The sequence below is a fragment of the Malania oleifera genome, chromosome 3 (genome assembly GCF_029873635.1).
Source record: "Malania oleifera isolate guangnan ecotype guangnan chromosome 3, ASM2987363v1, whole genome shotgun sequence".
NCBI classification, from domain to species: domain Eukaryota; kingdom Viridiplantae; phylum Streptophyta; class Magnoliopsida; order Santalales; family Ximeniaceae; genus Malania; species Malania oleifera.
The window spans coordinates 113,338,940-113,355,071 of record NC_080419.1 but is presented as its reverse complement, the minus strand read 5'-3'; the positions used below and the strand labels follow the sequence as shown (position 1 = coordinate 113,355,071).

The 16,132-nt window shown below is 36.9% G+C and overlaps 1 protein-coding gene across 2 annotated transcripts in view; it reads left to right on the top strand.

Annotated features, from left to right (window-relative positions):
- The first annotated feature begins 5,534 nt into the window (after positions 1 to 5,534).
- LOC131150657 (uncharacterized protein At1g32220, chloroplastic) overlaps positions 5,535 to 16,132 on the top strand; it is a 35,025-nt gene continuing 24,427 nt past the window's right edge. Inside the window, exons 1-3 of one of the 2 annotated variants that reach the window (XM_058101509.1) lie at positions 5,535 to 5,887; positions 13,968 to 14,091; positions 14,230 to 14,318. In XM_058101509.1, the coding sequence (XP_057957492.1) occupies positions 5,832 to 5,887; positions 13,968 to 14,091; positions 14,230 to 14,318 (269 nt within the window). In that variant the 5' untranslated portion in view covers positions 5,535 to 5,831. Of the gene's footprint in view, positions 5,888 to 11,935; positions 12,079 to 13,967; positions 14,092 to 14,229; positions 14,319 to 16,132 lie in introns of those variants that run through there. The other variant, XM_058101510.1, reaches the window with a different exon arrangement.

Genomic DNA, 16,132 nt, shown 5'->3' with positions numbered 1-16,132 from the left:
TTACTGAGTAAGGTGAGTGCCCTGATAGGTATCAGATATGGTCATATCTGGCTGCATAACGTGTTAGGGCAGAGGGAAACTACCTGTATGCGCGGGTAACCTTCCCTATTCTCGGGAATTTCGCGAATAATTATGTGTTGGAAATCATTGAATTTGAGAAATGATTTTAAAACTTATAAAAGCTTGTGTTGTATATCTATATGATTATGAGAATGTGTATATCAGTGTATTTTCTCAGATGAAACAATGGTTTGAAAAGTAAAGTGTATTATAATTGAACTCATATGACCACACACTATAAATAATTTATTCCTTCTTACTGAGATGTGTCTCACCTAAATTATCTAAATTTTTCAGGGAAAAGGGATAGATCAGGCAATAGAGCTCCGTGACCATTGGGAGCTGAGACTCTGATACACAGGGTGAGTTTTTGGACTAGGGGAGGTGTCATTCCCCTAGTGTTGAGTAGTTTTTGAGTTTGTGATAATGATGTATATGTGTATATGTAGATACTCTGGATATTATATTCTGAATGATATAAATACACTGTCTCCTACTGTTAGGTTTTATAAATAAAATGACTTTTTACTCGGTACCTAATATGGGTTGGGTCGTACGAATGATAGTAGGATTGTTGACGTGGCCGATTTGTGAATGTTATGGATGACGTGTGATTATTTCATTAATTTATTTAATATAGAAAAAAATTGTACAAAAATCGGGGCGTCACAACTTCCCTTAGAAAATCAGGGACGGTTTGGTAGTTGACTCTCTCAATTGACTAAAACCGGCGACGATTTTCTCAAGCTCTAGAAAAATCGTCGACGATTTGGGTCCTGCCAAACCCATTTTCTTCCTCTTTTTTTTTTTTCCTTTCTTTTCCTTTATTTCTCTCTTTTATATTTATTTTCTTTTATTTTCCCGATTTGGGTTTCTACAATTATAATCTGGATTTGCTATAATTGATATTTATGTTGATGATTTAAATTTAGTTGGGACTCCTAAAGAATTCACTAAAATTGCTAATTATTTAATGGTGGAATTTGAGATTAAAGATTTAGGAAAGACAAAATATTATCTTGGCCTACAAATTGAACATGTAAATAGAGGAATTCTTGTTCATCAATCTAAATATACCGAAAAGGTATTAAAATAATTCTATATGGACAAAGTTAATCCTTTGAGATTTCCAATGATAGTGCGACCACTTGATGTTAAGAAAGATCCATTTCGACCTCATGATGAGGGGAAAGAATTACTTAAGCTTGAAGTACCAAATTTAAGTGTTATCGGCTCTTTGATGTATATGACCAATTGTATAGGACCCTACATTACATTTGTTGTAAATCTATTAGTAAGATATAACTCTGCTCCTACTTGGCGACATTGGAATGGAATTAAGCACATTCTATAATATTTGAGAAGTACATATGATTTGAGTATATTCTACTCATTTGATTCCAAATATCAACTAGTAGGATATGCAGATGCTGGATATTTATCTAATCCTCACAATGCTAAATATCAAACTGAATATGTATTTATTTACGGAAAAACTATTATATCTTAGAAATCAATAAAACAAACAATTATAACAACATCCTCCAATCATTCTGAAATACTGGCTATCCATGAAACTAGTAGAGAATGCATGTGGCTCAGATCAATGATTTCTTATATCCAAGCAAATTGTAGTATTCAATCAATCAAGGATACTACAACAATTTTATATGAAGATAACGTTGCATGTATAGCTCAACTGAGAGAATGATACATAAAACGTGACAAAACAAAGCATATCTCTCCAAAATCCTTCTATATACATAATGTAACGGCCCATAAAATATTCATATTCAAATATTAAAGAGAGAGGAAAATAGATACAGAAACAAAAAGAGGCCATAGATTTCGTCGACGAACACAGGGCTTTGTCGTCGAGAAAATACCGAGAGGGGTTCTGAGGCAGCCTGAATTTCGTCGATGAATACAGGGTCTCGTTGACGAAATTTGTGAAGGACTCCTCAACGAATATAGGGTCTCGTCGACGAAATTCCCTGCTTATATATATACGAAATCTAGGATTTTATTTCATTTCCAGCGTCTCTCTCTCTCTCTACGACTTTCTCTTCCTTCTCTCTTCGTTTTCGGCCCCACCAGTTGCCGGATCGACGATCCGAAGCTACCACGACGCTCCTGGTGGAATTCTCTACAAGTTTGCCAGAGCGGATCGTCAAAAAAATAAAGTTGGATTTCATCCCAAATTCAGGGTAAGGTCTTTTATTGAGTTTTTGACTTTTTGGCAGTTATAGGAAATAATGTAGACTAGGAAATACTGATGTTTTGTTCTGGCACATTGCATTTTCAGGATGTTGGATTAGGAATCTTGCGGGCATAGAGCCAGATTTTTATAGGGGCTTTTCAAAGTTGAGGTAAGGGAAATATGTTATGCTAGGAGTTTTAATAGAATTAATAGAGATTTTATAAGCATATTTTTATGTAAGTTTATTATATAATTTTTATAGAAAATGAGCATAAATGTTTGTGTGGCCTAAGTAGACTTCATGTGAAGAATGAATTTATACAATTGTTATGAAACATCATACTATACTAAATACAAAGATATAGATAGTATATACATTTGATATAGTTTTCCAACATATGAGATTATACAGATATAGATTTATATTCACAGAGAAATGTACATGCATATACAGATTTTATATGAATGGTTTCATGAAACAAATATATACATATATCCATATACATGTATACAGATATTCAGAATGGTATATATATATATATAGTGTTATAGCATGCCACGTTTTCCTATTACCATAACATACAAAACATACAAACAGAGTACATATATAGAATACATAGATAAATATACAGAGGTAGCATCAAGATGCTACAGATATAGTACACAGAGATACAGTATTTACAGTACAGAAAGATAGAGTTATGGTAATTTTGGAAACATGATGAAAACAGTAAAAGAGTATATATGTATATATATAGTATCAGATCTCTGAGGAAAGATACACAGATAGATACAGATTACAGAGTACGGTACCGTTGCTAGATACAGATAGAGTGCAACCACATATCTTACATAGTATGTGGGTACCGTCAGCCGTGCTCGAAGAGTGTGCAGCTCCCCAGTACACCGGGTTGAGGGGGCCGGTTTGACGAGGTAGTAGCCAGTCCCGATCTTAGGAGAGGATGCAGTTTGATCGGGCTGAGGTAGTGTAGAATATGATGACTTATCTGGAGGGCTGACCAGATAAAGTCCTGCCTACAGGCCGCATAACCCTGTCATGAGGGAACAAATCATGACGTACAGAATCCCAGGGATAAAAGCACAGTTATCTATATATATGTATACAGTTTTATAGTATATGCTGAGTATAGTATGATATTATCAGTATGAAAAGTAGAAAATACAGATGACACAGTACATTTTAAATCGAGCAAGAGGGATATGTTTTACAGATTATTTATTGCATTACAGTTCAGTTGCTATTTTTAAGTATTCTTAACTTAGTTGTCATACTCTAACAATATCATATTTCCACTTACTGAGCGTTGACTCACCCCATTATTTTACCATTTTTCAGGTGAGCCAGCTAGGCGAGCAGATCAGGCTCGCGGATAGAGTGTAGCCCATATCACCCTGGTTATAAGGTGAGTTTTTGTCAGAGTAGTGTATGTTTTTGGGATAGATGATACTTGAGGGGCCTTTTTGTAGGGTCTGTATATATTCTGGAATCTGGTATTGTACAGTTCACGTATAAATGGTTTTATGACTTGTATTTCCGCTGCGTAGGAATGTTTATTGTATATATATAAAATAAAAAAAAAAAGATAAGAATTTTGAGGTCGTTACACATGAACTCTAGAAGAATAGTGATATAGATGTTCAGAAGATCTGATCAAAGTGATAATCTTGTAGATTTGTTCACCAAAACTTTACCACCACATTCAAGAAATGGGTTTATCTCATCGAAATGAGACATCTTAAAGATCTTAGTAGAAGAAGTTAATATATGGGTGACATCCAAGAGGGAGTGTTATAAAAAATATGAATGACTGTCACCCTTTCATCTTCCACCCCTTCATGATTGGTTGTCACCCCTTCATCTTCCACCCCTTTATGAATGGTTGTCACCCCTTCACCCCCTATAAAAGGGCCCTCTCCCTCTCATTTTGTGGGGAAGTGTTATGAAAAATATGAATGGTTATCACCCCTTTCATCTTCCTTCCCTTCATGAATGGTTGTCACCCCTTCATTTCCTATAAAAGGGTCCTCTTCCTCTCATTTTTGGTATACATAGAAAAATACTTGAAGAGAGTAGGCATATTGAAAGGATGAGAGAAGATAAGAGATAAAGAGAAGAAAGATATTTTGTACAAGACCCGTTCCAAATTATCTTATAATTCCTCCTGAGTTAGTGAAGTTTTTTATCTCATCCGTCCGCAGAGTAGGCATAACCGAATCACGTAAATTTCTATTTTATCTCTATTTATTTTATTGCATCTTTTACAACATAATTATACTAATTATAATCACTATTATAACTAGCATGCACTATGTGCGTGCTCGACTCTCTATTGTTTTAAACTTTTAAAAAATTACAAAGAAAATAATAAAAACTAAATAGTATAAAAGCATTTTGGAATAATTGTAGACAGTTAGAGGGGCATTTTGGAATAATAATAAGTAGTTACAACGAGAAATTTGATATAATTATAATAACATTTTCCTTTATTAGATTAAGGGTTATTAAATCCTTACTCATTATTTCATTTCAAGTTATTTTAAGCCTACCTTTATCCATTTCATGTTAGAAGCAATAAATAACTCACTCATTCTCGCAAGTGCTCTATTAGGTCTGTGTTTTAAATGCCCAAATTATTTATACCCAAATTATTATATACATGCTCGTTTCTTACTTTATCTTAATAATAATAATGACTAATAATAGTTACAATATCGATAATGTATATTGCTATAATAATAATAAAGGTAAAAAATTATTATTATTATTTCAAGGATACTAACTATTATAAAATCAATGAAAACAATAATATCAACAATAAAATAATAATAACAGTAATAGTAATTTCTATTAAAATAATAATAATTAAAAAAATTAAAAAAAATTATGCATAAAGCGTATTTGTTAGAAGTGAATTATTTTTCATTCAGGGTAATAATATTATAAAATAATAAAAATAATAAAACACTAATTATAATCACTATTATAAAATCAAAATAAAAATAATAAAATTAAATAATTACGTACTGTTAATATTAATAAAAAGTGAATTATTTTTCATCATATTATAACAGTCATCAGAGGATATAAAAAATTTTAAAAAATTAAAATTAAGGTTCATATAATTATTCTATTACTAATTAAATATAATAATTATATTTTAAAAATAATTCTATTCAATTTCATTTCTTCGTCAATACTTTTTTTTTTTTTTTTCGTGCTTGAATTTGATTCGCTGCACCCAAACGGGGTGGTACAATCTGTTACCTGTGAGTGCCCTTCGGGTTGTTCCTGGCACGCGCGTTTGCAGAAGGTTTACCATTAGCCACATATGCTTCCGAAACTTGGCAGCACACTACTCTGCCAAGTGTTCTCTTGCTTGCTCACACTTTTTTTTTTTTTTTTTTGCCCCCCTTCTATCTCACTGCCACACGCACAGAGGAACGGTGCTGCGCGAAGCTGTTAGATTAGTCTCTCTCTGCTTAGTCTTCTTGATTCCTGGAAAAACCCTTCGCATTGGTTCTGAACCCGAAGTGCTGATCGAAATATCGGATGAGGGCCGTCATGTCTCGTTCGATCATCTCAAGGTCGTCGCTGTCCAGATTCTAGTAAGGTTTTTTTTTTTTTTTTTATAAATGATTTCCTTTCTTCTTTCTCGTCATTAATTTTCTACAAATTTTGTTTGGACGTTGTTCGTTCAGCCAGAGGAGAAAGGATGAAATGAGATTTTGGAATATTTGAATAGCAATCTCACGCCTTTAGAGTAGTTAAATTTCAAAATCTTGTTTCAATTTTCTGTGGTTTCCTGAGTAACATTTGGTATGATTGTTTTATTTGAACATGGCATTTTAAAATTTTAAATTATTATTATTATTATTATTTCATTTTGTGGGAGTCTTTGCGGCATGGATTCTTCAACATTGATGAATTGATGGTGTTGCTGGCTCAAAGCGGGATTGAGTCACCACCAAGGCGTGAGAGGACCCCTAGTTGTTTCTGTTGACTTTTTTGACGCTCAAGTTAAGAGGAGGATGTGTGGATGCGGGAAGAAGTTGAGTTGCAGGTCACATACCTCCTCTCTGTTAAATTTGCTAGTTGTGAGTTTGTCTCTAAAGTTTCATTAGACCAGTGTTGGAGTCGATTGTCCAATACAGCTGAGTCAGTTGTTTTGTTTGATTGGCCTCATAATTTTTTCTCACTGGTTTTTGAAGCTTTCCTTTAGCATCCTGAAATTGGCCAGATCGCGTAGCATGCTTATACTGAGTGCCATGTTATATACCAAGTTACGCTGGGCTACCTTAGTGGGAACTAGGGGCAATCGCCTATCAACTCCTAGTGCGTATTTCTTCCCACTGAGTTGTCCTGAGGGACATTTGAACTATACGCTACCTCCTACCAACATTTACTAGGTATTTTGTCCCACCAAGTTGATTTGAAGGGGTTTTGGCCACGTGCTGCCTCCTATTTACTTCCCTTAGGTATTATCTCTCACCTAGTTATTCTCAAGGAGGGTTAGGTAACATGCTACCTCCTACAGATCTGCCCTAGTTCTTATCTCCCATTTGGGCTGTGGGCTGCCTACTACCAACCTGCCTAGGGTCTACTTGAGCTGTTCTAAGTCAGGCGTTCCCATAACAGATGATAAAAAATGGATAGCCTAGATGAATTTCTAGAAACTATTAGACATCTTTAGCTACAAATTTTTCATGAAAGTTGGATTTGTTTAGGAAATTGATTGATTATCTGTGCTTTGGAATAATTATTATCTAGAGTTTGATGTATAGTGACATACCATAAGAAAACCATCAGGTAACAAATAGGAACAAAAGATGGGGCCTTGTTTTGTGAAACTGCAAATTGATTATTATCTCTTGCTGTGAGAGGACCATTGTTTCCAACGGTTGCTGCTAAGAACTGCAGTCATGTCTAACGGCCCTTTAGAGAGCTGCCATTTTAACCACAAGAGTTTCGCAATGGACTTCGGATTTTGTTTTATTCATCTCGATTAGGGGGGAGGGGGGACACCGGCTACTACCATAGAGTTTCGTAAGGTAGGAGGGATAATCTTTTGTAGTGGTGAAGTAAGGAATGTGTGTTCATTCTACAATTAGGGTGTAGTGTTAAATCTTTATTGTGAATGGAATCAATGCCTCAACTTTTTGGATTTCTGAGATTGTAGGAGGGTACTTTTCTTTTATTTTGTTGAAGAGGAGTTTCTATGGGTCATACAAACTTTGGGGGTGATATGTGGAGGGGAACGTGGAGTGGAGTTGAAGCAAGGGGGCAAGAGGGGCTATTTTTCAGAAATGAAGGAGATTGGGTCTCCATTAAGTTGCAAGTCTCATGACTCAAATGGAAGGGGAGATTCCTTTGTTTGGAGAAGGGGTTTGAAGGTGGAATAAGGTGGTCATTCACGTTCTTGAGGGCAAGAAAATGAAGAATGGAGGAGTTTTTTTTAGGCCCTGTTGAAGCTCTCGAATGAACATTAAGAAGCTACTGCAAACCTTCGACTAAGATGTGCAGAGTGTGGATTGTCGAACCATACTCAACTTGAGAAGAAGGTGGTGCAGCAAATTATTTTCTCAAGGCTGTCGAAGAATTGTTCTTTCTTAAAGGTTGTCAAAGTTGTGTTGGTGAGGGGGAGTTTAGGAGGATTGTTTGCTGCAATTATAGAGGCAGAAGATTCTTTTCCCATTCAAGGTTGGTTTTTGAATTTGTTTATAATTATAAAACTAGGTTCTAGAGAGGAAGAATGGGGCATTTAGTTAGTGGATCACCTAAGGCAAGCACAAAAGGGGTTGTTGAAAGGAAGGGGTTGAGTGAGTCCAGCCAAAATCAAGAGGCTAACCCATATTTCTTGGACTCAAGGGGGTGGGCTTGTTTAAATAAAGCCTTGTGATCAATGGAAACTTGGAAGGGAGGGAAGGGAGGGTTAGAAGGAAGATTTGAACAAGCTTAGGTCTCAAAAGGCTGAAAGCAATTCAAAGGGAGGCAATTACAATGAAAAGCTTTAGAAGGAGATTATGCCAAAGGAAAGGAGGATTGTGGCTATTACATTGATTTCAAGGGGAGGGATTGGTGACTTAGCTAAAGGGGTTGTGAGTAGAGCACAAAAGATTTGTCGAAGAGGGTTGGGAAGGACATTTAACTCCAAACTTCTTTGCATCAAATGGGTACTTGCATCCCTTTGGAAGATGTTCCGTTTAGCAGTAGGGAAGAGAATTGCAGGTTTGGCAATGGATTTTGCTTTCCTTTTCCGCTTGATTTTGGAGAAGCAAATAGAGCTAGGGCCAATGGAGATGATCATGAAAGTTCATATTTGGAAGATGATTTGAGTATCTTTTGAGATTCATAGAAGGGATTGTTGGTTGATGAGTTGAGAGCTGGCTTAGAATTGGAGGGAGAGCATCTCTGTGCACAATTTTCAGAGGGGCTTTTTATGAGCAAAGGATAGGAATTTTTTAGGTGGAGCAATAATTACTCACAAGATATACAGTAGTTTGGGGGAAAAGAGTGTTCAATTATTCTCTAACATTGCACAAAGGGGAGTAGATACTTTTAAGCGCAACTCAAACTAGACTAAAGAATCAATTGATAAGGGATCTTTGCCCACTTTTCCTAAGCCTATTCTTGATGTGGTTGACTTTGTCATATTCCTTCTGATGTTAGGAGGGGTAATGATGCAGAGGTAGCTGTTCTTTAGGTCAATTTGAATTCTTCTGATGCTGGAAAAGGTATTCTTTGGGATTCTTCCCCTTCTTGTCAAGTTCTCTTCTTCTTTTGACACCTTATGCCATAAGGAAGGATTTGCTAGGGTTAGGGTTTCTGTGTTTGGTTTGGGCGGTAGTGAGAGATACTATGGAGACCCAAATAAGCTCTTGGATGACCTAGGTTTGAAATTAGTGATTCTTATTGGAGATGAAATGAGGTTCGGTTTGAGTCTTAGAACGTATGAGCATGAAGAGAAGAAGGTTCTGAAAGAGTTAAAAGAATTTGTTGTCTTCCATTAATTATGGGTGTGAGATAGGTACAAGGAAGGGTGGTAAACGTGTTAGATTATGAAGATTGTCAATTGGAATGTTAGAGGTCTAGGGGACTTAAGGAAGAGAAGATTGATTAGGGAGGTTTTGCTTAGAAATTCCCCTGATATTGTTTGATTTAGGAGACTAAGCCAGATATTGTTGATCAGGAGGTTTTTGGAGGGATTTGGGAAGGGTGTTGTAAGGATTTGGCTTTTATACCTTGTTGGGACTTAGCGGGCGACCATTGTGTTGTGGGACACCCGTTCTATTTCTAGAGTGGATAGTCTAGTTGGTTTTTTCTTTCTCTCTATTTTGTCAGAAGTGATAGGTTGGGGTCAATGGTGGGTTTTTTTTGTGTATGATCCTTTAAACCCGACTGTTAGGGTTTCTTTTTGGGATGATCTTTATTTTGTTTTTGGTTTTTGTTCCACTAATTTGATTGTGGGTTGTGGTTTTAATGCGGTGAGGTTTACTTGGGAGAAAAAAAGGGGGAAGATAGGGTTATTGCTTTTGTCGTAATTTTGATTCGTTTATTAGGGAGTGTGGTTTGAGAGACCTTCCTGTGGTCAATGGGTGGAGCTAGGGCAGTGGCTAGCAAGCATGTTGGGCTCCTGTTATGCAGTATGTGGGAGGATGAGTTGCATAATGTCTCCCAAGCTGTTTACCTAGACCCACTTCTGATCACTTTCCTATCTTTTTGAAATCAGGTAGGATTCCTTGTTGTCCTGCATAAAAAATATGTGGTTGGATCATGTTTCTTTCCGTCCTCTTGTTAGGAATTCTTGGAGTGAGGAAGTGGAGAGGGGTTGAGAAGGGTTTAGATTTATCAAAAAGTTGAAGAGGCTGAAAGAGAAGTTGAAAGATTGGAATGGGGAAGTGTATGGAGATATTAGGATTAGAAAGGCTAGTATTTTAGGCGAGTTGGACAAGATAGATTGGAAGGAAGGAGTTACTCTCTGGGATAAGAGGAATTGAAAAAGGGTTTCGTTAGAGAATGAATTGGAAAAAAAAATGATTTTTTAAGGAAATGAGAAGTTGGAGGCAGAAGATGAAGTTTAAATGGAGAAGATTGTGCATACATGTAATGTTACTAGAATACAAGAGCTTGACATAACCCATAATCTCCTTGCACACATCCAGGTCCATACACATCCATGCAATCTGTATTTCCATTGAGTTCCATAATAGGTAGACAATCAATGCAGCTTCCTGAATCCATACTTCTTTCCTTCTGTTGTCATAGGGCCCGAATTGGAAAATTGTTCAGATTTGCCTAAACTTTTGACAGCCTCAAACCATTGTATGTAATTCTTTTCATCTAAGTTATTTGTGCTAATGGTGAGGGAACATAATTTGGGATTTGTGAGCTCAATCTCAATTCTCAACTCTCACATACGAAACTGACAATGAACAAGGTCAACAGTTGGAACCCCCAGAACAACTACAAACAAGGTGAACAGCTGAATTGAGCACGAACAAGTCACAAACTAACATAATAGTGCTGCAGCCCCAAGAAACTAACACATGACAGTCACAGCCTCAAGAGACTAACCGATGACTTTAATGGTACAAACAACCATTAACAAAGTGCCAGGAGTGAATGACTGAAAAATGTTGAATCTTTGAACAAAATACATGACCAAACTTGATATTATGTTGTATGGAAGGATTTAAGACATTTTGGAGGAAATCAGAGCAACAGTAGGGGAAGATCATCAAGTGATGGCACGTGGGGTCGGAGCTGCCGGCTATTGGCCGGTGCGTGGGGGTGCATGATGCTTCCTCCAGTGATGAAATTTCAAAGCCCTATACATTGGAAGATTTTGTGGCTAGTTATGATGTTTTGTGAAATCTGAAGTGGTTCTTGAGATTCTGGAAGGGCAGCAATGTCTTTTCTGGCAACTGCTGTATTTTCCGGCAATTCTTTGGACTTATTTCTGATCTCCAATGGTGCGGTTAATCCTTCTATAGTGGCAGGTTTGATAGAATGACCAAATCACGATGTGGTTCTAAATAGGCATGACCGTTACATAACACCATTAGGTAATGGTTTTTTTGGGTCTCCAATGCTGTTACACATCGCTAAATCAGTGTGAATCACAATTGTAGCAGCTGTTATGGACCACTGCCGTTATGTAACAACTTCTACAGCCATTACGTAACAGCTACAGACTGTTATGACAAATAGGAATTAAAAGTTTTTTTAAAATTGTTCTTCTTACTTTTTTTTTTTCCTTTCATAAATTATTCTTAACAAGCTATGAAGAGGGGGAGAATATAATGAGGATGATAATGAATTAGTGATACGAAATTATTTTTTCAAAATGTTCGCAAGAGATGCATTAATTAACAATTTGATATACATTCTTTTTTTATTTCTATTTTTTTTTTCTTGTTCAAGTTGTTAGTAAGTTATGGATTTAATGATAAATTATGATTATATATTATAGTTTTAAAACTTATATAACCTGTTAGTCTAAATTTATTAGATTTTTGTACTTTAACAAATAAAATAATTAGAACTTATTTACTTTATTTATTATTTATCTGTTTTATGTGCCTAATAGATTAGTGGAGTGTATGATAAAGTTTGTTCCCATGTTCTTTGAAAAGGGGGAGGCAAGGAAGTAGTAGAAATGTTGAAGAGGATACAACTCGGTCTTGGACTTAAGACTATGCACGTTGCATGCTTGATCTAGCCAGTTTTGGCTTGGGCCGCACGGGCTGCATCTTGGCTGATATTCTTTGTCCACCGGGGGACTGGACTCCACCAAGAGGTTCTTTCTCTCACATAATTTTGCCCGCCCCTTTGATTGAGTTCCCTTATGTAAGGCCCCGTAGGGAATGCCCTTTACCTTTAGGTCATAATGCCATTATCATGTGCGGATAGGAGAATAAAGGATTATGAATGAAGAAGTAAAGATTTGGGGACTCAATTCTTTCATTTGGATCCTTGAAGCCCCAATGAGGAAGGTGTTAGTCGTTTATCATTGGAATAGGAGGGCTGCCTGAATTCCATTTCTTCCACCCTTTATGAACATATTTGCCTCTGGCCTCTGGGCATGCCAGAACTGCATGAGTTCACCGGGTGGAGCATTGTTTGCCAAAATCGACATAGGTAGGTGCTATTGATGGAACATGGTAAGCCCATCTTTCTCTGTATGGAAGGTGCGATTCCACATTAAGAAGTTTCGAAATACAGATTGTTAGGGAAAGTACAAGAGAAGAATGAACATATGATTAATGAAAAAGTGAAGAAGTATTTTGTGTGTGTGTGTGTGTGTATTCTTTGAGTTTAAAACAAATGTAAAATGTGTTGCCCTTATTAAAAAGGTTAGTAAGTTGAACTAAAGGATCCAAAGTACGCTAAAACTCTTTTGAAGTGTTAAGAGTTTAAAACATGCAAATATACCAATATGAATAAGATTGTGTATGCTTGAAAAAAAATTCATGCTTGTTACACCCGTTTCCCATTATTTGACATCCCGGTTACTGTTACACTCATTATTGTTATGTTACTCTACCTGCTACTGCCATTTAAAACCATTTATCACAATGATAGGTCTCTCCCCTTTATTTGTGATATATGTGCAGTACGTAACAATGACCATAACAATCTACTAACACACTCTTTACAACATACCAATATGTCACAGTCCCACATTGGATGTGTACTAGGGAGATCTTTGGCTCGTAAGGATGCTTTGGGCTTCAACCATGTGAGGTGCCTTTTATAGGACAAACCCGTGAGGCCAGTGGGCCAAAGCAACCAATACCTCACCAGAGTTGGGCCCAAGACCGTTACATTTGGTATCAGAGCCACCCTGGGGGTACTATTATGTGAGTAAATCTTACATAGAGGTGTAAGCTACTTTAATTAGGATGTCAAAGATCGGACGGGAGACCCTTTCACTGTCTCACATCAGATGTTTACTAGGGAGATCACTTTGATGAGGACGTTAGAGATTGGGCGGGAGAGCCTGTCACGGTCCCACATCGGATGTATGCTAGGGAGATCTTGGGCTTATAAGGATGGTTTGGGCTCCGACCATGTGAGACGCCTTTTATAGGGCAAACCTGTGAGGCCAATGGGCCAAAGCGGACAATCCTCACTAGAGTTGGGCACAAGACCATTACAAAATAGCACGTATTAATAATGCTAAATGACCAAAATTATCAATGACAGTTACAAACAAGAAGTTTTATGTAATTTTGTTGAGCCCCCCCCCCAAAAAAAAACCCCCTTTTGAGCTTTACCTATTCATCCACCCGCCCGGGGGGGGAGGTTCAAAATCCTTAGTATTGATCCACTGAGTAACCAAAAGATGGGGGAAATATAAGAAAAATAAGGTCCTGATTTGTCTTGGTGGATTTTCTGCTCTTGAAAACTTACTTTTCCAAATGGATGATGAGGAAAATATTAGTGGCTCCTAGTGCTGCTTTGCTTGTATGAGTTTCTTTGACTTCAATCGAACTTGAATTGCTCTGTTTTATTGAGCTTTAGCCTTTCTGCTACAATGTTTGAATGTTTATATTGCTGGATCTCCTCCTCTTTTCATTTTGTGTAAAGTGATTTTTAATGCATTAGTGGTGTTCATTTACTGTAAAATTCATTAGGTTATTACTTTCTGCTTGCTAATATTCTCTTTTCTTTGTTATAACATAGCACAATGGTGGCATCCAGAAATGAGAGATTTCTGTGTACAGATTCTAACAAGATTGATGAACCTTTTAAAGCTGAAGTTCAGGAGGCAGAGACTGTAGATATTCCCCCACCTCCAACAGAGAAGGTTCTTAGCAGTGTGATGAACTTATAATAACCTTATCATCTCTTATATGCCCCTGGTTGCATCTGATTAGTGAGTTATTTTTAGTAAATTTCTTTTCCCATTTAAAAGATGTGGTGAGTCTTCTGTCTTTCTTCTCAGTTACTTGTATTGGGGGGAAATGGATTTGTTGGGTCACATATATGCAGAGAAGCTTTAGATCGTGGTTTGTCTGTCTCTAGCCTCAGCAGGTATATTGCTTCATATTTGTAAGCATCTGTATGCAATTGTTGATGTTTCTATGGAGTGAAGTTACCTCAATTCATGATACTTGAGAAATTTCATTGACTATTTGTTATGGCTTTAAGGCCATTGAACCCATTTTACTGAAAAAAAGTATTTGCTTACTAAATAGAAGGTGAAAAAATTTACCAAAGAAAGGTTTCGTAATTGTACCAGGAGTTACTTTGGTATTTGATCATTTGACAAAAATAATGGTTCAACTGTAAAATAGTAAATGTCATTTTTACCTTAGTAGAAACTTTTCAGCTAATGCTTTTTGGATCATCTCTATTCTCTGTATGATTCTGCAATAACATATTTACACCGCAGGGTTACGTGGATGAGCACTAGATGGCTTTTTACTGGGCCATGATGGAGAACTTTTAAATGTTTATTTGGTAGCTAAGATTTTAATTTTAGTTTGGGAAAATTTTTGGTTAGTTTAGAAATTGAGTTAGTTTAGGGCTGTTTTATGTATTTTAAGTACTTCGGGGTTTTGTAATTGCATGTTTTTTTTTAAGTTGGGGTTATTTTGTAATTATTTGTTAGTTGTAATGTTGGGTTTATGAGTACTGAGTTTGTGTAATATATGAATCAGTTATTGATTTGAATCCAGAATCCCCGTTCAGTTTACCTCTCTCAGTTCTCTCTCTATATTTCTAAATCTCAGTAGGTCTACATCAACTTGGTATTAGAGCAAATTTTGAATCTTCCATTGTCATCCTGTTGTTAGGGCTGCAAATGGACCAAGCCACTCATGAGCGGCTCGAGAGCTCAGAGCTCATTTGGGCTCATTTATCATGTAAATAAGCGATTCCCAATTCAGGCCCGTTTAATCAATGAGCCAAGCTTGAACACACATGGACTCGGCTCGTTCTGGCCCGTGAGCAGCTCGGTTAAAGGCTTGGTTGTGCAGTGTATCGGAGGATTCTGCTAAATTTTATACCAAATCTATTTAAAATTATATAAATTTAAATTCAAAATAAGAATTTCCTACTCTCAAAGGTAGGATAAGTTTGCAGGGCATGCATTATCGAGAAAACTTATCCATTTTAATTGTTGTATATCGTGTTCTATAGTCAAAATTAGCTAAACACAAATATTTAAGAAATCTTGAATGGATTGGTGGTCCAATACCATGATTGCCAACAGAAGAAAAACACTCACTTATTCTCACTTGTGCTTGCGGGAGACCCACACTCCCTCCTCAACTTCCACTCTAATAGTCTCACTCACATCAAATGTCTCCACTCAGCTGTGTTCGGATGGACCAAACACCACACTAGTCGTCACCCCCACTTCATTATTTTGTTATTTTGTTCCCTTCCATCACCTGCCACTTCAATCACCCACCCACTAGTATTCCTTCTTCATTGCCATCTTTCTCTTTCTGAATCATGCTTGATTCTTTCAAATTTTGCTCCAGTTTTTTGCATAGAAGCTTGAACAGAATCAGGGGTGCAAGAGAAGGAAACCCAAGAAGCCATTTTCTGGTTCTAATTGGACAACAACCTCCTTTGCAGCCATTGGAGTGAGTAACCAATTGATTTAAGCTCATAGACGCAAATGGTTTGTTGAGCTCAGCCAAGTGCTTTAGTGTCTCGGACACAAACGATTGGCAGCCATCGAGGACACTGAGGGATTGGTGAGAGAAGTTGATTTTAGTGGAGTTGGATTTGACTTGGAGGAATTCATGCCGGAGCTCATTAGAATGCTCACTATGAAGTCCTTTGAAGTTCACACTTGGCGGCATAGGGGAGATAGCACTCGCCTTGTCGTTCTA